The 27,307-nt window shown below is 40.9% G+C and overlaps 1 protein-coding gene, 1 long non-coding RNA gene and 1 other non-coding gene across 5 annotated transcripts; 2 read left to right on the plus strand and 1 right to left on the minus strand.

The window, feature by feature from the left end:
* Nucleotides 1–6: 6 nt before the first annotated feature.
* LOC123387855 lies at nt 7–21,442 on the plus strand. The gene is made up of 3 exons (XR_006602359.1): nt 7–177; nt 1,050–1,281; nt 21,022–21,442. It is a non-coding gene; the product is annotated as an uncharacterized LOC123387855 (long non-coding RNA).
* Nucleotides 763–834, plus strand: TRNAE-CUC. The gene has a single exon. It is a non-coding gene; the product is annotated as a tRNA-Glu (tRNA).
* On the minus strand, nt 16,253–27,307 carry HEY2 (hes related family bHLH transcription factor with YRPW motif 2). 3 transcript variants are annotated; one of them, XM_045066401.1, is made up of 5 exons: nt 26,902–27,307; nt 23,947–24,025; nt 23,729–23,812; nt 21,321–21,402; nt 16,253–17,076 (listed from the first exon to the last, which is right to left on the minus strand). In XM_045066401.1, exons 1-5 carry the CDS (start codon nt 26,982–26,984, stop codon nt 16,391–16,393), a joined length of 1,014 nt encoding a protein of 337 aa, XP_044922336.1. In that variant the 5' UTR covers nt 26,985–27,307; the 3' UTR covers nt 16,253–16,390. The 3 variants fall into 3 exon arrangements, with proteins under 3 accessions (XP_044922336.1, XP_044922335.1, XP_044922337.1); XM_045066400.1 differs by lacking the exon at nt 26,902–27,307 and adding an exon at nt 25,970–26,282; XM_045066402.1 differs by lacking the exon at nt 26,902–27,307 and adding an exon at nt 24,833–25,963.

Raw genomic sequence — 27,307 nt, forward strand, 5'->3', positions numbered from 1 at the left:
CTCGCACAGAACGCTGAGCCGTGAAGCCGTTGCCCGGGTAATAACACTTCAAAAATGCGGGGATGATGGAAACGCTGCGGGTCGGAAGGGTTTCCTCGGATCCGGGGGCCGATGCTCTCCGCAGTGCTCTAGGCACGGCCCCCCAGCTCCCAGCTTCGGGAGCCTGTCCTTAACTCAGTAAGTAATCATCACGACAGCCAGATAATCGCGTCCTGGAAGGCCGCGGGGCCCTTGGTCCCCCGCAGTCCCAGAGCCCGCGCGGCCGGCCGCGGGGGGCGGTGTCACAGCCAGCTCCACTACGCGAAAGGCTCCCCGCGGGTGACAGTCCGCCTTCAGACTTAGCACCAGGTGTAGTGGGACTGAACGTCTGCGCGGGAGGGAAGGTCAGAAAGAGACAGAGGCGAGACTTAGAAAGAGCAGCTAGATGATTCAAAAAAATAACAAAGCAGGTGACAAGCTTCCCGCGGTACTCTAACATCTGTATTGGTATAGATATTTATGTTACATAATTAGCATGAATTGTGTAATTAGTCTTTTCTAGCAGGGCAGTCGGACTTGGAGGGTCCAGTTCCCTCCACTCCCGGGAGCCACCTGGGTGCTGGGCTGGGAGCGCGCAAAATTTGCCTCAGTTTAGGAGGCCGTGACCCAAAATGGGAACGGAGTGGGTGGGGCTTAGAGCGAAGAAGCTCTCCTTTCGTCGGTCTGGTTGACGTAGAGATTTTTAAAGTGGCAAATACAATTCAAGAACAGCTAGTGCTAACTTCCCTGGTGGTCTAGTGGTTAGGATTCGGCGCTCTCACCGCCGCGGCCCGGGTTCGATTCCCGGTCAGGGAAAAGTTGTTTTGCAAGTACTAGGAGTTCCTATTAGCAGTTTTGTTTTTTAAAAACTAGGAGTTCCTATTAGCAGTTTTGTTTTTTAAAAACTAGGAGTTCCTATTAGCAGTTTTGTTTTTTAAAAAATCATATTCATTTTGCTCGATCATAAAAGTTGAATTGGTTTTAAATGGTACTTAATCTAAGATTTAACGCACGCCTTCATTTCCGCCCAGATACAGCGGCAGGTTCTATCCCTGTTCCTCAACGCGTCCGCGGGGTTGTTGGCACAGAAGAGAATGTACACATTGGGTTCCACCTGCTGGAGCACCTGCTGAGACGCTTTACGTAGATAGGGACTGGAGGGTTGGAAGGGAACAAAGTGAAAGGTGGAGGTCTTGTGAGACCTGAAGGGGAGGCCTGGATAGAGAGGAAGGTGCGTGAAGAAGAAAGACCGTGAGGAGAGTGGTGAGTGGGGAAATGGGGGCACTCCCTGTTCCAGTGCATGTCTCCTTAACGAAACCAGAGTGCCAGAACGTTGTGGAAGGAGAAGCAAAGCACTGAAGATAGAGCAAGCACTCCAACCCGGGGCTGACCAGGTCCTCTGTACATAATTAAAATAAAAATGGACGGAAATAGAGCGAGGGGAGACTTGACCCCCATTCAGCACATAAAGGGGCAAATAAAACTGCCCATCACAGTTGTGTAAAAAGTCAAAGGAGAACATGTTTAAGGTTTTGAATATGGTCACTAATTTGGAAAGGGTGCTGACCGGGAGCGTGGTAAAGCAGGAAGCTGTGTTACAGTAAGTTTTGGTTTGAAGAGTCATCCAAGTGAATTTGTCCTATATGTATGGAGTGAAATTTTTGACTGATAATGATAGATTTGGAGGAGATCCTGCTTTGAAGTGTGAGAACTGAAGGCCCAAAAGTAGAAATGCTTCCTAAGAGATTGAGTGCCGCATAAAGAGGCGAGGTTTGAAGGCTTGACTTCCACTGGAGGAGAACAAACTAAGAAAGCCTGAAGTACTTGAGTCAGTACAAGTCAGGATTAAAGAAGCTAAAGAAGAGAGTCTAGAAATTGCAGTGTACCCACTAATAGGTATTTTAAAATATTTAAATATTTAAAAATAAAAGATGTTTTTCTCGCATGGTTAATTTTTAAAAATATTTTATTTATTTATTTGACAGAGAGAGAGAGAGACACATCGAGAGAGAGAAGAAACACAAGAACAGGGAGTAGGAGAGGGAGAAGCAGGCTTCTGGTAGAGCAGGGAGCTGGATATGGGGCTCAATGTGGGGATCGATGGGAGGCTCAATTCAGGGCCTCATGTGGGGCTCAATGGGAGCACCCTGGGATCATGACCAGAGCCGAAGGTAGACGCTTGACCACTGAGCCACCCAGGCTCCCTGCTTGGTTAATTTTTTAGTGTAGTTTTATTTCATTTAGTCTTGGTGTCACCAATACAATTTCTATTCTTAGTCAAATAAGTACACCTTACACCAATACACTTAGTCAAATAAGTACACCTTACACCAATACAATTGTTATTCTTAGTCAAATAAGTACACCTTTCCTAAATAATGTCATTTAGACACAGCAGTACTATATCACATTACATACACACAGCACAAAGTTGCTGCTTTGTAGAGCCAGAATATTGTGCTCTGTTCCGTCCTTATGGAAAAGGGGGAAATGCTGAAGGACTGTTTGTAGAAATATTCCACATATGAGGAGTTTCCTTAAATATGAAGGAGTAGAAAGTAATTAATCAGCACAGATGAAAGCAAAGGTTATTTGCTGCATACCAGAAACATTTTTCTGAACTTGTCAAATTATTTCACTTTAAACACAAAATCATCAAATATGAAATTATTTCATTTTAAACACAAAACCATCAAACCATGCATAATTGAATATTAAGATGGCTGAGAGGAAGCAGGGTGGGAGGGAAGGAAGGGAAGGACTTTCATCAGCATCTAGTGCACTGCTTGACATGTGGTTGGTGCTGAATTAATGGATTACTTTATCGATTAAATCAAGGAGTAGATTGCTAAGACTTCACTTGAAAACAATCATCTACATGTTCAGCCCTCATAATTCCATTTTTTAAAATGAACCACAGCTCTGTATTTCCACTGGAAGAAGCAGAAAAGGAATTACACTGAGTCAATCTTAATACACAATTTAATGAATTCTTTCAGATTCTGAGCACTGAATGAACTAAGCCCTTTATCTACAATAATCAAATCAATTCATACAACAATTAGCCTTGTTTTGTAGTTTGGGAAACACACACTCAGAAACGTTATTTAACCTATTTGAAATCATACAAGTATGTGGGGAAACCAGGATTCCAACCTGATTTGCCCATCCTAAATCTGATATTGTTTTAGATTGCTCACACTACAACAAATTTTCTGGCGGCACATTGGCATCTTCTTTAGAGCACACTTTACAAATAGGATGGCTCATAGGGAGTGTGACACAGAAGTATATGACATTTCAGGTTCTCTTTTAAAGTTATAGTTGAATCCCATGCATGAAAAATTTAGTAAGAGTCAACTCTAGTAGTTTGGGGGACTATCAGATTCCATAGAAACATGTGGAAAACATTTGTTTGGTTTTTTGTTTATTACTTTTGAGAGAGAGACAGACAGACAGCAGGAGTGGTAGGGGCAAAAGGGGAGGGACAGAGAGAATTTCAAGCAGACCCCACACTAGGTGCAGCTTAAAGCTAGGCTCAGTCCCAAATCCCTGAGATCATGATCTGAGCTGAAACCAAGAGTCAGATGTTGAATCAACTGCACCACCCAGGCACCGTGGAAAACTTTTAGTTAAGAAACAAGCTCAACAGCAAAGACAGTGTACTTACATTTATGGATAAGCGTGTTGATTGTGAAAGTGTTTTTTTCCCCCCTCTTTGGTACAATTTTTATTTATTTAAAAATCATCTTTACCACATCTCCATTTGATCATTATTATTTTATTGACTTAAAAATGATTCTTTTAAAAATATTCTTCCTTTAATAGGTAGGCTATAGAAAAATAATGCTTTTACATTTGTTACACAAAAGGAAAGCAATTTAAATTTAAACTGCGACTGACATGACTAGATTTTTTACCAGATTGTCACATCCTATGAATTTTTATAATTTATATCACATAACACATTGTAGTTTATATAACATGCTATAGTTTTATGTAAGTTATGTTTTCATAAATTCCTAGATGTCAGAGTTCATAAAATATACTTCTTCTGCCTTGCAAAGTGATAATCATATCATTGGTGGCCGAAAATTGTTGCTGTTTTTTGGTCTCGGTAATTAGGATGACGCCTGAAGGCACTAACGGGATAGTAAGCCAAGAGCTCCGGGAGGGCAACATCTGTATCACATTCCTCTTTGTATCCCCAAGGCTATGTTGGTACTTGGCACATAGGAGCAATACAAATGACTCTTGAGTGGAAAAATGGAAGAATGGGGCAAGACTGGAACTGACACTTCTCTCAAGAAAACTATGTGACGAGTAAATTAAAAAAAAAAAAGAGTATCAAATTCTTTTGTAATTAGGCAATGCAAATTAAAATTTAAAAGATTCTGTTTAATGAAAAAAAAAATCTTGGGGCACCTGGGTGGCTCAGTGGTGGCTCAGGGTCCTGGGATCTAGCCTGCTGTCTCCTCTCTCTGCCTGCTTCTCTGCCTACTTGTCATCTCTGTCAAATAAGTAAATAAATAAATCTTTTAAAAAATGAAAAAAATCTTAATATCAAGTGTTGACAAGGATGTAGAACAACAGAACAACGGCACTTACATGCTAATGATGGAAGTGTAAACTGGCGTGCTAAAATAACTTCGGGAAACAGTATGGTGTTATCTAGTAGACTTGGAGTTTCCCATGCCCAGCAATTCAACCCCTGGGAAGTCCCTGCACAGGGGCACCAGGAGATACATAGAATGTTTACTGCAGCACCATCATAATAGACCCAAAGTGGAAGCAATCTCAATGGCCATTAAGAATAGAGTGGTGGGGCGCCTGGGTGGCTCAGTGGGTTAAGCCGCTGCCTTCGGTTCGGGTCGTGATCCCGGGGTCCTGATACGAGCCCCGCATCGGGCTCTCTGCTCAGCAGGGAGCCTGCTTCCTCCTCTCTCTCTGCCTGCCTCTCTGCCTGCTTGTGATCTCTCTCTGTCAAATAAATAAATAAAATCTTTAAAAAAAAAAAAAAAGAATAGAGTGGCTAAGTATATTGTGGTTTAGACATTTGATGAAATACTACAGTGTAGTGAAAATAAATGGATTACAGCTCCGCTTATCAACATATGAATCCAGAAAAATATGATTTAAAAGCAAATTGAATACAGAATGATTCCATTTTTTGAAGTTTTAAAATGCTAAAATAAAAATAGTGTTCATTGGTAAATATATAAACAGATGGCAAACTATAAATTAGAAAAGCAAGAGAGTGGTTATTGCTGGTTGATAGAAAAGAGGGAGGAAGGATTTGGCAAGACACATGCAGGGGCATTTTGAAATACTGGTAATTCTAGCCTGGTTATACTCAGTTGTTAATTCTCATTTGATTTTTTATAACGTATTACACTAGTTTTCTCCACCAGTTCGATATTTAATTAAAAAACAAAAGGGAATGAATGCTATGTTTGGGCAAACTCTTTGGGACGATGGTATGCCAGCAATATTTCGTTGAGCAAAATCTCACTCCTCTCCATAGCCATAGTTTATAATGGTGCTTTTCTATAAAGTAGGAAAGTTCTAGGCATTTTGCAAGTGACAAATGTGAAGATAAACCACAAGGTGGCATCATAGACTCGTGTGTCTCATTCAGACACATTTAATCCAAGTAATACACACTTACTTTGGAAATGTTGAGTATAATTAAAATCTAGAGTTTATTGTATTTATAGGGAATAATAGAGGATATTTGTATTCTTTTACCTTCTTGCTTCTCATTTCATCAGTTGTGCTTAATTTTACTTGCATATATTCTGTGTCATCAGATTAAAGTTTGAGGGAAGCAATTCAAATAAATCCAACAGGGGCGCCTGGGTGGCTCAGTGGGTTAAGGCCTCTGCCTTCGGCTCAGGTCATGATCCCGGAGTCCTGGGATCGAGCTCTCTGCTCAGTGGGGAGCCTGCTTCCCCCCCCCTCTCTCCCTGCCTCTCTGCCTACTTGTGATCTCTGTCAAATAAATAAATAGAATCCTAAAAAGAGAAAAATTAAAAAAAAAAATAAATAAATCCAACACAGCAAGGACGCAGGTCCCGCTTATGACATTTATTTCTTCATTCCTCATTCAGTCATGCACTCGTATAGTCATTCATTTAACCAATGCCTGCGAATATTTGTTGATGTTTCTTTCTGTACCAGACGTAAGTCAAAGAAGCCCTGGAGAATTACTATGAGCAAAAAGTAGTCATTATCATTTGCTTTTCACACAGTGGATGAGATAGTAAATAACCGTATCCTTACAAATTTAAATTGCAACTTACAGATTCCATAAGGAGACGTACGTGATTCCACACTAGGGTTTTGAATCAGTTGGAGATGTCAGCAGAGCCATCCATCTTTTGAGATCTGAAAAATGAAGATGAGTTACCTAGGTAAAAAGGAGAGAAAAGGCCTTTCTAAGTAGAAGGAAAATGTGCAAATGCTGGTAGCAGGAGACAGGAAGGAGATTATCAGGGGCTGAAAGAAAGCCCTGATGGCTGGATGGCAAGTCAGAGGTGGTAAGGCAAAGTGAGGAGAGACCTAAGAAGTGAGCAGGAGATAGCTCTTCCATGGCTCTCAGCCTGAGGGTAAGGATGTTGTCTTCATACTGAGAGCATTGGAGAGCTACAGAGGATAGCAAGAGAGGCATGGCCTAAAGCCCTTGACCTGTCACTGGTAAATCCACAGCTTTGTCAATGCCAAGGGAAGATTCTGCCTGAGGGGCCATAAAGGGGCACAGCTCTGCTCACCTGTGTATGCGTGATTTGCCTTTTGATGGTGAAGGACATCATTTAAAGACGGTAATAGAATTTCAATCTCAGCCATATTCATTAGATTCAAGATTTTTCTTCTAAAGAGACATTACTCCATTGTATTTATTTTGAATCAGTCTAATAACCATTGCTTTTGAAGACGGGAAACATAAAGCATGATTTCTTAACCAACCAATAGACCTATTCAGCTCACGCACAACAAAATACAAAGCTTTGGCATCTAAAATATAAAATATATGAAAGAAAACGTTTACTGTCCTGTTGTCTCAGAAAGAACCATGCATTAGAAATCAGGAGATCTGTGTCACAGGACTGTGGGAAAGATGATCTTAATTTTGTTGGGACTCAGTTTTCTTCTTCCATAAAATGAAGCATCAGTCTAGGTTATATTCTTCTAACTCTGAAATTTTGGAAATCTGCAAATTTCTTTATATAAAGCAAAATATACAGGCAAATAATGTAAAGAGAATATGCATTGAGGAAGTAACTTGGTATGAATTTGAATAAAGGTGTGTGAATGGGACTGAATGAGACTTATTTGGATCTTAAGACATTTTCAATAAACTAAATTTGAATAACCTATGCTACCATTTATTGATAATTTATTATGTACCAGATCTTATGAACATTATCTCACTTAATCCTCAGAAAATTCTTGTGAGGTAGGTGTTGTTTTAGTGTTTAGTGTTTTTAGTATTTAGATAGGTGTTGTTTTTAGTCCTATTTTGCTAATTAAAAAACAAAGCTTACCCAGATTCAGTAATTTGTTCAAACTCACACTGTTAATGCATCTTAAGATATATCTTGATCTGTTTGATTTCAGAACTTGTCCTTTTTGTTATTATACTATTTATTATATTCTTTGAAGAGTTGGGGATTTAAAAAATGACATATATATTGAGTAAAATAGAGATAACTTTACTAGAATCACAAATATAGATTTCAAGTTATTTGTAAGTGATCTGTTAAATAAGTATCAAGAATTTTAATAAGCTCCCACATCTTAAAACAAACAAAACTGCTTAATAGACTTGATTTAATGAATTAAACATGCACTCTCCTGGATATGGCTGGGAAGTTGCACTATTATTAAGCAAACCATCTCCTTGTATGTTTTTGCTGTATCAGTCAAGGATACACTTGCAGAATTTTAACTCCTAAGCTATATATTTTAAAGGAACAATTGGACAAACAGCTTCCATCACTTTTCTCGCTACATCATATCCTGGTGACAAACAATGGTGAACATTGTTTCTCCTTTCATCTCAAGCTTCTGATACCCAGAGTAAGGAAGCTGCTTGCCAGACCTTGTCATTTGGAAAAGTGGCTAAATGCATTTAGGTTGAGTTATTGCTCCTGTGTTGTTTTGTCTATAACTCCTGCTCTTGGGCAAGCTTGAGGTTTGATGGTTCACATCAAAGGAACTGTGTTCTCAGTTGTTGAGAACTGGTCAACGCCAGACAGATAATTCATCGGTTTATTGCTGCAACCCGTTCTTATGATGGTCACGGTCAGGAGGCACTTGGTGTTTGAATCTGTTCCTTCGGTGCAATACATTTATCTTAACCCTGCTTAATGATTCAGCTAGGATGGGCTTAAGGATATCTATGGGGTGGGGGTGCTTACTGAACCTTGAAAGGGGGCACAGTGGCCCCTCAAGCCTCCTTATGGCAGGAGTAAATGATGTTTGTCATCAGAGGCAATGCTTGCTTACCAGCCTTGGCTGTACCCTCATCTGAGGGTCACCAGACTGTGGGCTTGATGAAGCTACCACACCCAGCCACTTGTACTGTGCTATGCTTATCTTTCTGATAGAAAGCTGTCAAAACAATAAAATAAACCTAGCAGTGGGTGTTTGCTAAACAAAAAAAAGTGGCTGGCTTAGTTCCTGTTCAGGAGGTGGCGTGTGACTGTGACAGAGAAATATATTATGATGAGAATAAAATCTGGTCTATGTGCCTCTGTGTTTTGCCCTCCTGACTGTGAGCACATCTCTGTCATCTTGCCAGACCCCAAGGGAAGCCTATTTAAAGCAGGCATACTGGGGCGGACCAGATAGGACAAGGAAGAGGCCAGCCATTGCTGGCCTGGGAGAAAGTCTACACAAACAGCTACACAAAGTGCTAGTTGGATTGTTTTGGTGAAAAAAAAAAAAAGTCTTTATGTTCTCTGTAATTAAAGGAAAGGTTTAAAAAGAAGTGATGAAAGATCTAGGAAGCAGAGTTTTACAGTATGGTAAATAATATTCAGCTTGATAGCTTATAATCACAAAAAAGAGGGGTTAACTCAGTTAAAATACTCAGTTATTTAGGAGTTTATGAGCAATTTAAAATTTATCACCCCACTTGTACAAGTGAGACAGCAATTCTTAAGCAAAATACTTTTTCTTCCACATGAGAAAGCGTGACTTTGTTATCACTGTGGTGAAAACACAAAACTATTGCAATGCACACTTAATTGCAAGGAACTTTAGTTAATTTGTCAAAGATACTCAGCCTCGGTCTATCCCTTAAAAAAACAAAACCAAAAACCAAAAAATGAAAACCCTTATGAGACATTGTATTACATGCATACCCATTTCATATGCATGAATCTCTTCATTCCCATAGACTAATAGAATGACAACTAAGGTCAAGGAAACAAAATATTCAGTTCTTAGAAGACTAGGAATTTAGAGGCATATAAAAATGCCTCTGGTTATAAGACTTTAAAAAAATTTATACACATATAAATTGTTAACTGCTATTGGAAAACATGCTTAACAGTAGGCCAGAATGTTCAGGCTAGTTCAAAATTCTTTCCTGATAATGAGAATTGTTACAGTGGATGGGTTACTGGGCAAGTCTTTGTAGGCCAAATGACGAGTATTGGTTTATGACATGATGGACCCAGAATATATAAGTATTCAGAATGATCCAGCATTCTCCCCCATCCCATCCCCAGACCCCACCCATAACCTCTTATCTCTTACATCCGGTGGGAGACTCGGGGTGGGTATTTTTTCTTCAAACTCAATTTTCTCAGATACCTCATCTCTGTCTCTCTCTCTCTCTTTTTAAGATTTTATTTATTCATTTGACAGACAGAGAGGCAGGCAGAGACAGAAGAGAGGAGGAAGCAGGCTCCCTGCTGAGTAGAGAGCCCAATGCAGGGCTCCATCCCAGGACCCTGGGATCATTACCTGAGCCGAAGGCAGAGGCTTTAACGCACTGAGTCACCCAGGTGCCCCACTCTCTCTCTCTCTTTTTTAAAGTTTTTATTATTTATTATTTTATTATTTATTTAAGTTTTATTTATTTAATTAATCTCTACACCTGAAGTGGGGCTCAAACTCACAACCCCAAGATCAAGAGTTGCATGATCTTCCGATCGAGCCAGCCAGGAGCCCCCAGGCACCTTGTCAATAGTTCACCATTTTTTTACCTTTGCCAACCACCTTGAATGAGATAATTTAGTAGCCATTACTGAGGCTCACTGATTAAGGTAAGGTAGGTATGACCTGCTTGAAAGCTAAAATGAGAAAACTGCCAAAACTATTTCCTTTTATGCTCTATGATGGAATAAAGTGGAGTTATTATTTTTTTTTTTAAGATTTTATTTATTTGTCAGAGAGAGAGGAGCGAGAGCAAGCACAGGCAGACAGAGTGGCAAACAGAGGCAGAGGGAGAAGCAGGCTCCCTGCCAAGCAAGGAGCCTGATGTGAGACTCAATCCCAGGACGCTGGGATCATGACCTGAGCTGAAGGCAGCTGTTTAACCAACTGAGCCACCCAGGCATCCCGAGCTATTCTTTTTTTTAAAACCCTTTCATATATTAAAAGGGTAAGATGATAGATATTTTTATGCTAATATGATAGAGAGATTTACTCTTGTCAATAATTCAAAGTGATTCCAGGCCTGATGAAATATTCTTGAGTCTGAAAAAGCAGTGTCAAAAGCCATAGCCTAAAGGTTCAAAGGTATGGGCTGAAGAATCAGACAGGCCTGGGTTGAGTCATAGCTCAAACTGCTAGGTATGACCTTGGGCAATTAACCTCTTACTCTCCAATTCCTAATATGTGAAGCAAAGTTAATAATATATGCATTCTGTAGGACAGTTACAATAATATATGCATTCCATATGATAGCTTATTAAATGAGACAACAAATTTTAAACACATAGCATAGAATTTATTTATTCAGAGAACAACTGAACAATATTTGTAGTTAGTATTAACATGTTTTATTCGATCTATGATTTAGGTAGGTAATGTTTCTCCATTCTAAGAGGACCCAATTCCCTGACCAAACCCATTCCTGTCTATTCCTTTGAAGTTGGAAAGATGGGAGAATGTACTACCTGGTACCTAGGGAACCATTTCTCAAATGCCTCTGGCCCCACATACAAGACTGTCGATGTAAGCTAAGGGGCTTTTTTTCTTTTTAAATTCTCCCATCTGAGTTCAAAGACTTATCCTTCCAGAGAATTTGAGCTATAGTCACAGTTTATGATGTCATATTTACTGCAGTTCTTTGTTTTAGTTGCTGAAATATTCACAACCTCAGTTATTGCTTAGATCTTAAAAGAATTACAAGGGAAGTCAAACTCCATTCTTTAGTAAAATGCAGAGCTGGGAATAGTCCCATTGGGCAATAAAAACATAAAAGGCTTCAAAAATATATCTATCTTTAGGTCATTAAGCTTACAAAATCAGGGTGCCTGGGTGGCTCAGTGGATTAAAGTCTCTGCCTTCAGCTTAGGTCATGATTCCGGGGTCCTGGAATCGAGCCCCGCATCAGGCTCTCTGCTCACTGGGGAGCCTGCTTCCCTTCCTCTCTTTCTCTGTCTTCATCTCTGCCTACTTGTGATCTCTGTCTGTCAAATACATATAATCTTAAAAAAAAAAAAAACTTATAAAACCAATTCAGATTCATAATTTGACTAGGACCCCATCCTGATGAGAAATTTTTAAAGTGAACTAAGTCAGCCACATCTTAATTCTGTATATCTCTAGCCATGGATTTTTAAAAAAAAGATTTTGTGTATTTATTTGACAAAGAGAACACAAGCGGGGGCAGCTGCAGGCAGAGTGTAAGGAAGAAGCAGGCTCCCCTTTGAGGAGGGAGCCAGCCAGACATGGGGCTCCAGCCCAGGCCCTCAGGATCATGACCCGGGCTGAAGGCAGACACTTAACAGACTGAGCCACCCAGATACCCCATAGCAATGTATTTTTAAAATTTGCATTGAATTATGTTATTATACTACAGTATTGCTTCAGATTCAAGATGTATCCCCCCCTTTTTTTTTCATTTTTACACTCTGGAAATTGGAATGTCTTATGATCAATGGGTAATGTGCTCTTGTGGTAGCTCTTTTCCTTAAAAACTGAACTTTACCCAATAGTGTATCTTGCAACTGTTGGAATCTTACACTTACGGAAATTACTTTGTGATGATCACCTAACGTGAACATTCTTACTTTGAATGACTGGAAAAGGAACAAGTTGATATTACAAAGATGATCCAAAACACTTCATTAAGATTTACGATACATATGTACATGTGGATTATTAGAGCCACCGTGCTAATTAATATTTGGCCTTTTTTATGTTTCAATTTACTTTAAAAATGCCTCGGATTTGTTCAAATGATAAGATTATTATATTTATAATAGCAAAAGATCCCAAAGAGACCAACAGGCCTCTCTAACTAGTTCTCAGAAACCCCTTGGCCTCACACTCTAGGCACGTTCTTCTTTTCAGGGTCCTTGTAAAGAGCTAGAATGACAGCCATAGCTTTCACTGTTAGCGTGTAGAAGCACATGTGCATGTACCACATGTCACTGGCAAGTTAACATGTACACACAGTGCTGGGCATAGCATTCAGTAAAGACCTACTGGCTCACTGATGTGAAATACAGAAATGTGTTTTAATGAGCACTGAAATACATTTCTAGGCCCAGGATGAAGCCACTACTGCCCAGGCACTCCATCAGCAAATGGAACTTTATATAACTTTTGAGTCTCTGTAAATGTTCCCCTTGAGCAGAAATGCAGGATATCCAGTTAGCCAATACTCCAATGCCAAGCCAACTCTTCTCACTCTAAGCAAGGTTGATAGCATAACCCTGCCAATCAAATATTTTCCATTTTTCTCTTCTTTGTTCTTTATGCTTTATCCTATAAAATCTCTCTACCTTCTGCCCCATTTTGCAGTTCTCCAAAAGAAGACTGCTTCATAAAGTATTAGAGTTTGTTTGTATCAGCTAAATTGTTTACTTTTTTTTTTTTTTTTTTTAGCATTAGGCATGCATATAGCTTTTAACATTTGGGGAAAAACAAATTTCTAAAAATGTCACTTCTTTCCTTTTATCTTATCCAAATCCCTTGAGTTAATTTTAGGACCAACTTTGGCATAAATAAAAGCCACCAATAAATTAAACTTTAAAAGTTCTTTTCCCGTTGGATCATAAAAACTGATTTTTTTCTATTTTGGGAACGAACATGAAAATCCCACCTAAGGGTGGGATACCACTTTCACAAAACACTGGACCAGAGATGGGAGCAGTTGTTAAAAAGAAACAACAGACCAAAATGGAGCCACTTGTGCAAGCCCCGTATCAGCAAACCAAGACTTAATATCTAACCAAATTGCAGTGACTTTCAACCAGTGAACTTTAGCCAATCTGGAATTAACCAATCAGTAACAGTGAGGTCATCTGTGTGACAGACCACTCCCCTCCCCCAAAGGAAGGTGACCTTGCCTGAAACAATCCACTCTTTGTTACCAACTTCCTTTTTCAGCCCCCTCTGCCTATAAAAGCCTTCCATTTTGTATGGCTTCTTCCCGCTCCTTTCTATTTGCTAGATGGGATGCTGCCCAATTCATGAATTGTCGAATATTTACTTAGTCGCATTTTGTTTTTTTAACAGTGAAATGTGATGTTAATAGCTGATGATGTGAAACATTTATCAAGAAACAATTAACTTCACATGACCAAAATTACAGACAACAATTATCTTTAGGAACTATGACAACCCTTAGCAACTATGGGCAAGTTGTTTGGCAAATATTTTAATCATTTAATTGGAAAAATAACAACTCATATGTAGCTGGGAAGGAAAAAATATAAGGAATAAACAAAAAGGACAAGAAAGGGCGGAAAGGAGGAAGAGGATCTATCTTAAAATATTTAATCAGAATTAAAAATAAAAATTCCTGATCTCAAAAATAGTTTACATTCCAAAAAAGGAAAGAAATTCTTTGAATGCTGACATTACAACAGGCACAGAATCAGCTTTTGATCTTAAACTAAGAATTATTTCTATGCGTATTGTCCACAAACCATGATTAAAAAGCAAACTTCAAATACTACTAAATTCATTTTCTTATTTACTACCTAATTCCATCAGAGCTAATTGAAGATACAATGACCACAGAACTTACAGAGAGGAGGAACAAAGTGATCTGGTTTTGCTTATTTTTTTTCCACTTACAGACAAAAATTAGAACAACAATATACTTAATTTTTCAAAACTAAAATAATATAGGAAACCTCACACTCTTTAACTGTGAGCATAACTGATATGAATAAAAATATTCTTTTTTAAATTCTTTTCTTATGTTTGGCCCAATAACTTCAGGTACTGAAATAATCTCTTCTAGGCTTCATTGAAGGAGAGATATGTGCATTAATTTTTACAGCATCAAAAGAGTTTCACTGAGGTAGGTACAAAGGATTTATCATCAGGAAGCATGTATATGCTTATCACGTATGCATATGATGTTTTAAAAACCCTCTACAAACGTTTTTGAGTTAAAAAACGTATGACACATTCTAGCTTATTATCCTAGATTCAGTTTACTATTATCTGGAGTTCTTATATTTGCACTTTTCCAAGAACCATGGTTAAGAATCAAAGGGAGAGGAAATTACTTCCTGTCTCCAAATAATGTCATACCTGCCTATGCCTAATTGATTTACAAGCTCAGATAAATGTTATTTTCAGGCAAGCTGTGAATTATATTAAATGACTCTGAAAGAGAAAAAGAAAAGCCACCGCTTAAACTCTCAATGAAGGAAGGCCTTGCTTGAAATTCATGTCAACTTTCCATTCTGCAAAGCAACTCATCCACATGAAAATAGTCAAAAAGGACTTCATTTAATTAGTGATATGTAGACTTTTGCATAGAAAAAGGTTACAAAGTAATGAAAAAAAGACTGGGTACAATAATTTTAAAACACATATTTAAAAAGTATAATTTTGCATAATGTTTAACATTCTCATGTTTATTGCTCTCTCCACACAGCAGAGAAATGAAGTGCATAAGAATACATGCTGTGTCTTTATCTTTCAAACATAAAATCTCATGTGCTCAATTTCAATGTATTAAGAGATTATGTTGTCACTAAACAAACAAACAAAAACAAAAGAAAAACACCATTATGTAGCACTAGTCTAGGTATGAACAAAAATAATTTCTGTATATCCCACTGCATACATTCATCTTGATTTGGGATCAAATGCAATCATGAGCTTGACAAAGAGCATTTAAAAATCGTGGCTTTTCTCTTCCCAATGCTCTCTCCCTGTCTCATCATCTCCAGAAATGCAACTTTTCCCAAAGGGTGACAAGAATAGATATTACACATTATTAGGACAAAATGAAGAGGATAAATATGTAAAAATAGTTTAAACGAAACAATAAATTAACCTAAACTTTTACAAACTGGAGAATTTTCAAGTTGGCATGAATCAAATAGCTTCTGGTGGGCACATGGTAGGCAACTGCTTTTAGGTGCACTCTTTCTATAAATGCACGGTTTACATAAAGAAGCACCATATTTTGAACCATGAAAAAAGTGCCTGGGGGCTTGCAGGCAGGGCAGAAATGGTTGTTAATCTGAGCACTGATGGAATAATTGCTTATACCAATGCATTGCTAAATGTCACCACTTTGCAGGCAAGTCTGTACAAAGAAGCAAACTAAGATAAAACTAGGTCTTTCAACTTGAAAATTATTTTCAGCAATCCTTTTGGCCAAGAAAAACCTGTTGGTTTCAATAGAGTACTCTTCTCTGGCACCTTATTAAAATGTCTGCAACCTAATGCAAGACTTCTGTCCCTTCCCTTAACCTAACCTCTACACTTTTCTTTACTTGTGCAATGTTATATATTCAGAAGAAAACTTTACTAGCTCAGGCACTTATCACTTATGAAACACGAGTATATTTTTTCCATCTAGTTTCAAGAGAATCCAGTCAGGTTTTCTTTGTTGTTTTGTTTTTCCCCCCAATTCAGACATACTGATGCACTGCTGGATGATACAGTCCATATATTTTCCAGGAAACATCTAAATGAAAACAAGTGTGAAGGTTTCAAAAGTTGCTGATGTCAGTTACCAAGCTGCCTTAAACAAAACACGAGAAAAAAAGATAATACCACATTTCCACTTGGGAGGTTTGTGTCTCAAATAGCTTTATTGTTCCTTTGTGGATCTGTAGACATCTGTATGGCTACTTTCAGGGTGCAGCAGAGGTTTAAGCTGACTCTGAAATGAAGGACATTCAGTTACTATTGCAAAAAGTCCAATGAAAACTTAAAAAGCTCCCACTTCTGTCCCCCAGGGTCGGTAAGGTTTACTGTTTGTTGCACCGCTTGTCTGCGGCGGGCTGGACGTGGCTGCCACGGTTAAGGGCGGGCTGATGGCTGTGGCGGCTGCCACGGCCGCAGCTGCGTTAGGTGGGAGCATGGGGAAGGCCCCCGCGAAAGACAGAGGGAAGCTGTGTGCCGCGGCGGTGGCTGCGGCTGCGGCCGCGTGGACAGTGGCGGACAGGGACAAGAGGGAGGTGGAGAGAGGTGGCACGCAGGGGGCAACGCTGCCCGTGGATGGCATCCGAAGGGCAGAGTCGGCGTGGGCGAACGTAGCCGTGAGGAGCGCGGAGCCGTGGGCAGGAGGCACTTCCGAAGCGGTGGAGAGGCGACAGGGCGAGGACTCGGAGGCGTGGAGTCCGTTGGGTTGGAGCAGGGCCGCGGGGAGGTGGTGGAAGGCTGCCGCCCAGTGGTGCGGGTGCAGGGGGTGGTGGTGGTGGGCCAGAGAGGACGTCATGGCCGCCGCCTCCCGCTGCGAGGCACACGTGCTGAGATGAGAGACCAGTCGCACCCGCAGGGGGTCGGAGGAGTCCAGGCCCTCCACGGAGCTCAGGTACCGGGCCACTTCTGTCAGGCACTCCCGGAAGCCAATGCTCATGAAGTCCATGGCCAGAGCATGCGCGTCAAAGTAGCCTGAGAGGGGGATGGAGCAAGAGAGGGGGGAAGGGGGACAGCGGGGGGGGGGGGGGGGGGGGGAGAGAGCGAGAGAAACCGGTAAGGTGACTATGAGGAACCACCAACTGTGCTCCCCTCTGTCCTTCCCAAGTTTCAAGGAGAATGGCGACCCTTTCTGAAAATGCTGCCAGTTATTTCTGGTTGTAATTTTTGTAGAAGAAATTAACTTTGCAATTCACATGTGTGACAACACTAGCAATGCTATACACTATGGTGGTTCTTGCAACCAAATATCACCGTGGGGGAAAAAATTAAGAACGTCCGTGTTTCCAATACTTTCATTAAAAAAACAGGGGGGGGGGGCGGTCCTTTTCTGTACTGTGACAGTGAAATTCCCTAGTAAACTTTTTCACAGTAGTACAGAGTTTCAGTCTCTCTGTCTCTGTCACATGCGATGGAGATTAAAGGGTTTATCTGAAACATCCTCACTCTTGGCATTTGTAACAGAGATACAAAATGCATGTTAGCAGCTTGAGGACTTTCTTTAAAAACGTGCTAGAATTTCTTAATAAATTCATACATGCTTCCTGACCTGGGTTTCTTTTCTTTCTTTCTTTTTTTTTTTTTTAGCAAATTATATGAAAAAATTTCATTAAACAAAAGATCTTTTTTTAATTTGGGGGTTACTAATTTGAAGATCTTATTTTTCTATCAGGCAATAGAAGGCTGCTTTACTGATAGGAGATTATTATAATTCCTTGCTTTCCTGAAATTCAAAGATATATCTCCTTCACTGGTTAGCTTACATTTTCCTGGCATCCACCCAAGAAAAAAATGTGTATTAATTTTTCAGTATCTATACATGCACGCCCCCTGCTCCCCACCCCCACCTAAGGTTACTACCATTAAAAATGGCTGGAGCAGAGTCACATATATGAGAATCACTTTTTATCCAAATAAAATAATTAGATAAAAAATAGCAATGTATCATTATTATCAGTGCAAATTTAGGGTAGAATGTTAATTAGATATTTGGGGAAATGTCACCACTTCGAATGTGTGACCTCTAATGTGTACAAATATATCCTTTACAGATTTTCATTTACAACTTTTTTTTTTTTTTTTTAGCAATTTTCAAATTAAAACTTTACTCAGTTTTTGGATATGGGCACACATAAATAAGAAGTATTACATTCAAAGTTATTTTTACCTAAAGCATTTACTACATTATCTTTTCCACATTTCTGCAGATCAAAGTATTACCTGTTTCATTTGTCATCTAAAAAGTAAACCATCTTACTGTATCATCAAAGCACTTTGGAAAATAGAAGTCACAATATTCAAACTCCTAAAGGTAGAATATCAGCAGAAATTTGAAAGTCCCCCAAAGACATATGGGGTAAAAATATTTACCATTAAAACAGTAACAATGACAGCACAAATCTGATGTAAGAGAATATCATGAAATATGGAAGATCAGCAACAAAAATAGTTATTATTCCAGGACTTCAGTTTAGATAGCAACAAAGTCCCTGGGATTAAGAGGGAAAGCTCTTCCTGAAGACACCTCCATAGAAAGATTTCACATGAGAACCCTCAGGGTTCTTTGTTGGGCTTTGTAGGCTTCTAATTTTCATGAGAAGGAGGGGTGTAATCAACAGGGGACAGCGTCCAGAAACACACAGGGATCTAGAAGTAGTAGGTTACTCTACTAAATTTGAGAATTTAGTATGAAGAACGGACCAACAGAACTGGAACCCCAGGGGCTTCCAAGAATTTTCATGAGTGGGCAGAAAGTTATTGAAATTTGTGGTTTGCCAGTTGTATGCTGTTATATATGGCTGAGTTCTCTGTTGTGTACTAAGGAATATAAATTGTGTAATTCCTATTCTATTGCTGAACGCAGACGGAAATGACGATGAGCAGCTATCCCCTAGGATTAATCTTGGGCCAATAATGAAAGCACTTGGGTCCATATTGCTTCTCTGTGCCATCACTGCTGTGTGGCTTAAGGTGAATACACTCCCAACAACCTTGTGAGATAGACACCATCACTCCTTTTATAGATGAGGAAACTGGGGCAAAGGAGGTTTGTAGTTTACCCAAGGTCACACAGCTAATATATGGCAGAGCTAGGATTGGAAACCAGGCAACCCGACTGCAGAGTCTCTGTCCTTCACCACGACACTGTGAGGCCCCCACAGCAGTTGTGAGTCTTGGATGATGTAAGCCCAAATTGCCAACTGCCCTCCCCCACCTTCAAGGCCCATATGTTCTCCTGTGGGATGACCTCTCTAATGACTTGGCAGTCAGGCAACTTGTATGGCACTTGCTTGCAAATGTCTGTTCATAAACTATTCTGGGATGAATTTTAGGACTGTTCAGGTAGCCAAGAATAGCAACCAAGAATGGAACTAGTTTTTATAATAAGGCGTAAGAACAATATTACTCTTTAGAAGTTTAGCTCATGCCAAATATTTGAAACCCTGATAAGAATTCTCAGCCTTGTGCTGGACATCACCAAGAGAGTCAGAGCAATCAGACTGCTGTTCCTGCACCATCACCAGCTCAGTCTGTCTCCTACTATCCTGAGGTGGCAGGTGCAGAATTAAAATCATGGGGCAGGAGGGGCTTTAGAGCTCAGAATGCTAGTGTAGGCTTCACAGCACAACAGAGCACTTCTGTCTTGGGTTAAAGGCGAGGCAATGGCCAAGCTGGCCTGGATCACTGGTTTCTACGATTTCATCCAGTTCTCTTCTCTATTATGTAAAAGTTTTTGCATCCTATGCTGAGGGCTACATTTTCATGATTAGAAATCACAATTCCATACCCATTCAGGATGGTTTCTATGGAAGGTGCAACTGAGGTTAAGTCAAACCAAGGGGGCTTCTCTTTACAGTGATCACCCCCCCCCCACCACCATACCTGATACAGGTAAAGGACAGTGAAGGCCAGGGCTGATGTTCCACAGGTCCTCAACAGTATGGCCATACTGGAGTTAAATACTTCAGTACTTTCATTGCCATCAGTAAACTGCTATTTACCTCCAATGCCTTGCCCCTGCTCTGATCTAGGACAAACTGTGATACTATGTTGTAATGAAGGCTAATGCTGAACAGAGAAGCCGCCAGGGTGGAGGGCAGCATTTAGCCCCTCGTGGTGGTAGCCTCTCCCTACTCACTTATCAAATATATTACTTAACAAAACACTCTTGGTGAAGGTGAATAGTAAAGGCCTGTTTGAAGGATGAAAAAGATACAAAAGGGCAAAATCAAGTCTGAGTAGAAGAGGGATCATGAAATCTGAATGGATATTACAGCTTTCAGGATCTTAAGTCTATTTTTTTATTAACATATAATGTATTATTTGCTTCAGGGGTACAGGTCTGTGAATCATCAGTCTTACAAAATTCACAGCATTCACATAGCCTCCCCAGTGTCCATAACCCAGCTACCCTAGCCCTACCTCTCACCACTCCCCCCCAACCCTTAGTTAGTGAGATTAAGAGTCTCTTATGATTTGTCTCCCTCCTGATCCCATCTCGTTTCATTTTTAAATGTGACATGAGGGCCCATCTCTGACCTCTGGATGATTGTGCCCTAAATCACTATCCAGTACAGAAGACGTCTCTCCCGGGCACTGGGCCCAGTGTACCTGTTCCTGTTTGCTGTCTGCAGGAATGACTCTGCTCCCTTAATAGTTTTCAGTACAGAGATTCACTACCTATACTTCAAATGTTCTGTCTTGTCTAAACCCAAGAGCAACCAAAATCTGAAAATCGTGAAAATAATGCTCAAGTCAATTCCTTTGGAATGGCTGCCTTATGTTGAAACCTAGTCTTGATTTAATGGTAGGGGGTGGGGGGTGGGTTTCAAGGGAAGGGAAAGGAGAAGAGAAAAAGATTGTCTTTAACCTCCTGTTTATGTTTGGATGTTTGTGTGTTTATTTTGTCTTTCTGTACAGATTCCAGCATGTGCTCCTGAGGTCCCAAACAAATCTCTGACCAGGCTGCTGTGAATGAAGCTTTACTCCCACAGTATTATGAAAGCAAACACAAGCCCAGGGTCAAGTGCTTCTTTTGTTCCAGAAGTTCTTTCCCACGAGTTCAATCCTGCCATTAGCATTGATTTCCACAGCTTTAATCTAGGACCTCCTATCTCAGCTTGTTAAAGAACTGTTCAACTATGACTTTCCTATAATCTTAAAGGGAAAAATGAGAAGTAAGAGGTAGAAAGGGGGTAAAAATGAAGTCACCTACTTACCTTTACCCCCAGTTGCCTGAAGCATCTTCAAATGATCTACTGTCATTTGCAATATTTCGGCTTTCTCCAACTTTGCAGATCCCTGCATAAACAAATAATAAAGTCTTGGAAGTTCTATGGAATATTGTACACTGACTTTTCAATTTTCCTTTCCATTAGAAGATTCTAAGTTTAATTTTTTTCACAGAAACATCTGAGTTCTTTGCAAACTTTACATGTAAACAATAATGACTGTGTTGCATACTTAATAACAGATATTTGCCAATTTATCTTTTAAAGAATAAAAGGCATAACAATTTTTTAATCCTAAGAATAATTATACTCCTAAAATCACTCCACTACAACAATTATAACTGCAAAAATCTCAAACCTTACATCCAATCTCTACCTTATATTTCATTAGGGGACATCCTGTAGTCTTATATAATGCCACAGTACTAGATCAGTTAAATCCCACTCTGAAGTATAAGGAGACAGAATCTTAGAAAATTAGATTTTTCAAAAATAAAAAGTTGCAATAAGTCTTTAAGACACACCCCTGATAAGCAGAAACAAAATAAAAGAAAACAAAATAAAATAAAGGGGAGACTTTTAAGGTGTTTTTGGTTTTGTTTTTGTTTTTTTTTTCCAAAAATTACCAGCAGGTGTCACTGTGAATTCCAAAATCATAAACAAGAAAGCATAATTTACTACCCATCTAGTAAGCATCAGAAATGCTTAATGGCAATAAACGGCACCTATTTATTTATTATTGGTTTGAGCCCCTTACAATAGTTCTTAATAAAATATTTTGGAAATATATTTATATGTCCTTCTTTTTAAAATAAGGCAACCTCTGGAAACCAACTGAAATAAAAATGTGCCACCTTGAACTGCCTCAGAGAACTGTGGGTGGCTTCTAATTTCCTGGAAAAGCTGAATAATTAAACCAATATGTCTTTTTGAAAAGGAAACTCAAGTTTTTTTCAGGTTCGTACGCTCTACTTGTTTTATGAAAATTATCAGCACCCTGTACATGGTGAGAGTGCCAGAGTTATTTAAACTGCTAGAAAGAACACTCTTCTAATCATACTGTGACAGGGCCAGCTCACTAGGGTTGGTAGCCAAGCTTGGCAAATGGGAAAGCCTGTGTTTATGGTAACTAACTGCCAAACAACTGAGGTTTGCTTTTAAGGTTTGTTTTAAGTCGACATTTAAGAAAAAAAAACCCAACAAACTAAAGGGGAGGGGGGAAATCACCAAACTGACTGTTCTTCATAACTGCAGACATTTCAGTACTCAAAATGAAAACACCGATTACTGACATTTTTCATTTTCAGCCTATTGTCATTGAAAATGTTACTTATCAAAACTACAATTTCCACATTACATTTAGCTTACCAAAGACAGCCTCAGCATATAGGTATCTTGTTTTCTCTCAAAAATGTACAATCAAGAGCGTATTACATCTTGTACTTCTGTCAATTTTAAATATATCCATGAAAATGCACAGCAGTTTCAGTGAAAATGATAAATAGCAAAATAACAGTTTCTGGATAATTTCCAAGGGCTTTGTAGGGCTTGCTGTGTTTGTGGTTCATGAAGCAAACAACAAGATGAAATAAACAAACACTGCTGCCTTATACCCTATTTTAATTAAATTCAAAGTATTTTCAATAGCATACGGTACCATATTCGTTGAAAGATGCTCATAGAAATCTGTCATTAGCCATTGCGGCAAGAGATATAAAACTTTTCCAAATGACAAAGGAAAATTTAAACATGTGGCTTCTCCCTTTTCTAAGTGTGTAAAATCTTTTTTTTTTGGGGGGAGGGGGGTAAAGAAATACCCTGAATTCTGAAAAAGGAAATTTATGACTAGTTCTATTTTTACCAAACTTCCAAAAAGATGCCACAACTAGAATGCTATTCTATTAATCCAGGCACTAAAAATGAAACCAAGTGATTTGGTAAAAAAGATTTTATTAGTATTATCATTTAGGAAATAGAGCTAGAGATGTTACTTCCTGGACTTTGGTTATTTTTAAAATAAAAAGCACTTTTTTTTTTAACTGTTTGACACAAAAATGAAATTTCACATGATATATTTTTTAAAAGAGCACGACACACAGCTCAGTTTTAAACAAAACCACTACTGGTCTTCATAGAAAGAACAGAGAAAGCATGAACACTTTTACGCTTAAGGGAAAAATAAGCTGAAGAATGGAAATGTTTTTCAACTTCATGATGGATTATGTTTTTAATAGTTTTGCCACAACAAAGCATTTTATTGAAATAGCTGCTCTGTGCCAGATCAGGGCACATACACCATTATTTTAATGAGCTTTAACAAGAACCCACATTCCCAGATGAGAGAATCAGATTTTTTGAGGCTTTTGGTGGGGTAGTCAGGGGTAAGGGTAGCTTACTTGTTTTTCAAAAGCAGTTGGCACCAGTCGTCTCAACTCAGATAAACTGTTATTTATCCGATCTCGACGCCTTTTCTCTATTATCTATCCCAAAGGAAGCAACACAATAACAAAAGTTTATGAATACACAAATGATAAAATTACTTTTAATGGAAGAATACAGCTGTTACACATTAGGCTGGATTACATGAAATAAAAAGAAAAAAAAAATCACATACCCCTCTCCTTTTCTTTCTTGCCATAATCTGAGATGTTGTTGTTGGAGAATTGGATCTAATCACAGAGCTAGTACTTTGCCTATGAAATAGGAACGGTATGTCAGGTGCTGCATTAACATAACAATGGTTTCTTCTGGTTTCTTCATGGCACCCATTAAACACTGAGTGATTGCACAGTGCAGGTCTGTGTTATTTTATTCTTAATTCTTAACTTTTAACATACTTTGTTTTCAGTCCTCATATCTATTTTCAGGTAAGAATCATGCCCTCCCTGCTTTTTCAACAAGTCATCCAGACACTAAATCCACTTGCAAAAACATCCCTAAACTTTAAAGTCTTGCAGTGAAAAACTTACGAGCAGTCAGAGTGAGAAGTCAGTTATTAGGACTTCCTAGCTCCACTCATAAAAATTTCTTAAAAATAAACTAATTCTCTAATAGCATCCTTCCTCCAACCTTTGGTCAGATATACTAAGCAAAGCGAAGCTAATTTTGAAATAAAGGCCATGTTTAGCACCACTATCAAACAGATAGACAGTCATCACATGTTAAACTGTTGTCCCTAGATGCAATCTTCAAAATAAACAGAAGTTATCTTACTATTTCAAAACTTCAGTCATATCTTACAACAGGAAAAAAAAAATGACAAATGCTACGTTTTATATACAAATCTTCCAAAAGAATGCCCCAATTAAATATGCCACTGATAGGGAAATTAAAATGAGATCAAGTACTAGGTAAATGTTTTACTTTGAAAATAAAACTGTAGGTACTTCCTAGTCTTCAGGCTAAACTTAAACCTCTAGAAGCTGCAATCCATCTTGAGTTTACTAATGAAAAGATATTTTACATTGAAAGTGCAATCAAATCATTATTTTGTCACTTACAGCTTTTGTCATCCGTTCTAGTTTGTACATGTTTCTCTTCATAATTCATGGATACTATGCTTCTTTATGTTCTCAAATTCTCCAGGTTCCTGTTATTTGTTCTCTTTCATTTTAGGACTGTTGCACACACCAGGTTCTTATTACCTCACCTCGCACTTCTGGATCTTATTTCTGAGTTAACTGTCCCCCTCCGTCCCACCCCGTCCCAACTGGTTTCGACTTTCACATGACTTCTGTTTTTCAGATCTCATTTTTTAAGATGACGCACGCTTTAATAATTAAAAGATACTTCGCGAACAGCGTTTCATGTAAATATCTCTGCCGTTGCTGATTTTACGCTTTGGTGTGTACTTATTAGAATAACGACGTGGAAAGAAAACCCGATTTCCCAAGGTAGGAAGAATTTTGCTCTTTATAATTAAGGAGCTTGTGGGGATGCCAATTAGAAGCGATTATCATTTGACCCGCCTTGGCATTAAAATGGCTGGTAATCTCCGTCTGTCCCTGGAAAGTGGAGGTCTGGCTTCTGTGATCACGACCCCGATCTCTTCCACACTTAAGAACAAGGAGTCACAGAGATGATCTCCGTCCGAAACGATCCTTACGTCTGTCACTCACCCTCCCGTCCGCCCACTCACACACAGTCAACCTGGAAAGCTCAACCTACGTAGCCTTAAGATTACAAATTGCTTTAATTTGCTCTTAATGACAAAAGACACGTCCTCTTTTTCGTCTCCTGAAAAATAAATAACATCAGTCTGTTTCTCTCTCCAGCTGGCCCATCCAGAAAGTGCTCCCACAGTTCCCGAGGCGGGGGCGTCGCCCGTCGCCTGCGCCCGCCGGTCCGCGCGCCCAACGCTGACAGCCGGGGACCCTCCCTCGCCAACTCCTGCGCCGTGCTTCAGTCGCGTCCCTTCTCCTCTCCGCCCCACCCCTGGTGTGAAAACCGACGACCCCTCGCCCCACCCCAACTGCACGCTCCGTGAGCGCCCACCGCTCCAAGTTTCCCGGGCAAAACTTCTCCCGGCTCCGTTAGGACGCCGCGGAGAGGAGCCTCGGGATTTCCAAGGGGCCGCTCGCGCACAAAGCTCCCCGACGCCTCGGGCTCCGGGCACTTCCCGTCGAGCCCGCGCTCACCCCGAGTAATTGTTCTCGCTCCCCACGTCGATGGTCTCGTCCATGTCGCTCTCGGAGGTCGTCTCCTCGCAAGGGCGCTTCATCGCGGGGAAGACGGCGCGGGGCACTGCCCAGCCCGAGCCGCCGACGGGGAGCGGGGCGCAGCGCCCTCCCGGCCTGCCTCCTCCCTTCCTCCCTCCCTTTCTGGGCCCGGGAAGGCGCGGCTGCCGCGGCGACGCGGTCGGCTCCTCGCGGCTCTTTCCCACGCCGCAGCCGGGATCCGCCGCAAGAACCGGCGCCGGCCACGCCCCTCCGCGCGGGCGGGGCTACCTCGCCCGCCTCCCGCGCCTAGGCCCCCACCGCCCCGCCGGGTTCCGCCTCCTTGGGGTCGGCGTGGCCCGCGATTGGCTGGGGCGGAGGGGCGGGGCCGCGCTCGCCCTTGCTCGCGGTGAGCCTCCTGCCGAGGCGTGGGAACGCTGCCGCGCACCTCGCGTCCGGGAGCAGCGCGCGGGCGGGAGGGGCAGCGGCGAGCGTGAGCGCGAGGTTGATAACTCCGCTAGGGCAGCACGCGGACGTGGGCGCGGGCGCGGGCGCGGCGGGGGAGGGCGTAGAGGGGCGGGCTCCCGACCTCGGGTTTCGGCCCTCCTCCTCACCCCCCGCCCCCAGTCTGGCGGGGGAAGTTGCTGCTCTGTGTTTGAAGAACAACCCCAAACGCGTGGCTGAGTGTGAGCGAGCGTGTAGTGACGTTGGGAGGCGCCGTGGCTTAACCGAACCGCCCCACTCGGCTGTCCCCTGTCTGGACCAAAAGTGCTGACTGGCTGACCCGGAGGGTCACATTTGCCCTCTGGGGTTTTTGAAACCCTTAAATCAAAGTTGCTTTTCTCCCTGGCAACTCCCGAGGCTGGTTCGCGGCCTCTGGGCTGTGGACAGATAAGGACGAGAGTTTCCCCGACCTGGTACCTAACCACCGGCCGTCGGAGGGTCTGAGGTCGGCTCCCCTGTGACGTTCGCTTTGCTCGAAATCAGTTCTGTCCATTGGGCCACGGGGGCCGTGGATAGTAAGCCCCGCCGAGGGGACCGTGAGCCGCAGTTGTGTCGGTTCTGGTGGCAGGAAAGACTAGACCCACGATGCAGGTATTTCAGGACCCCATTTTAGTCGTTTTTCAAGTTCGAGCTCTTCGGGCTTGGACTATGCAGAGGATGGCGAGTCTCCACTGCCCTTGGTGTGTGCAGTCGCCGCGGCAGAGTGAAGGAGAATGCCGCTCGTGAAAAAATCGGCGCTCGGGAAACTCAGTTTGGTTTTCTGAAGCACGAATTCGAGTCCAGTTTTAGAGCGTTGGACAACGTGGCTTGTGAGAA

Source organism: Mustela putorius, unplaced genomic scaffold (genome assembly GCF_011764305.1).
Source record: "Mustela putorius furo isolate JIRA1106 unplaced genomic scaffold, ASM1176430v1.1 tig00003863_pilon_pilon_pilon, whole genome shotgun sequence".
NCBI classification, from domain to species: Eukaryota; Metazoa; Chordata; class Mammalia; order Carnivora; family Mustelidae; genus Mustela; species Mustela putorius.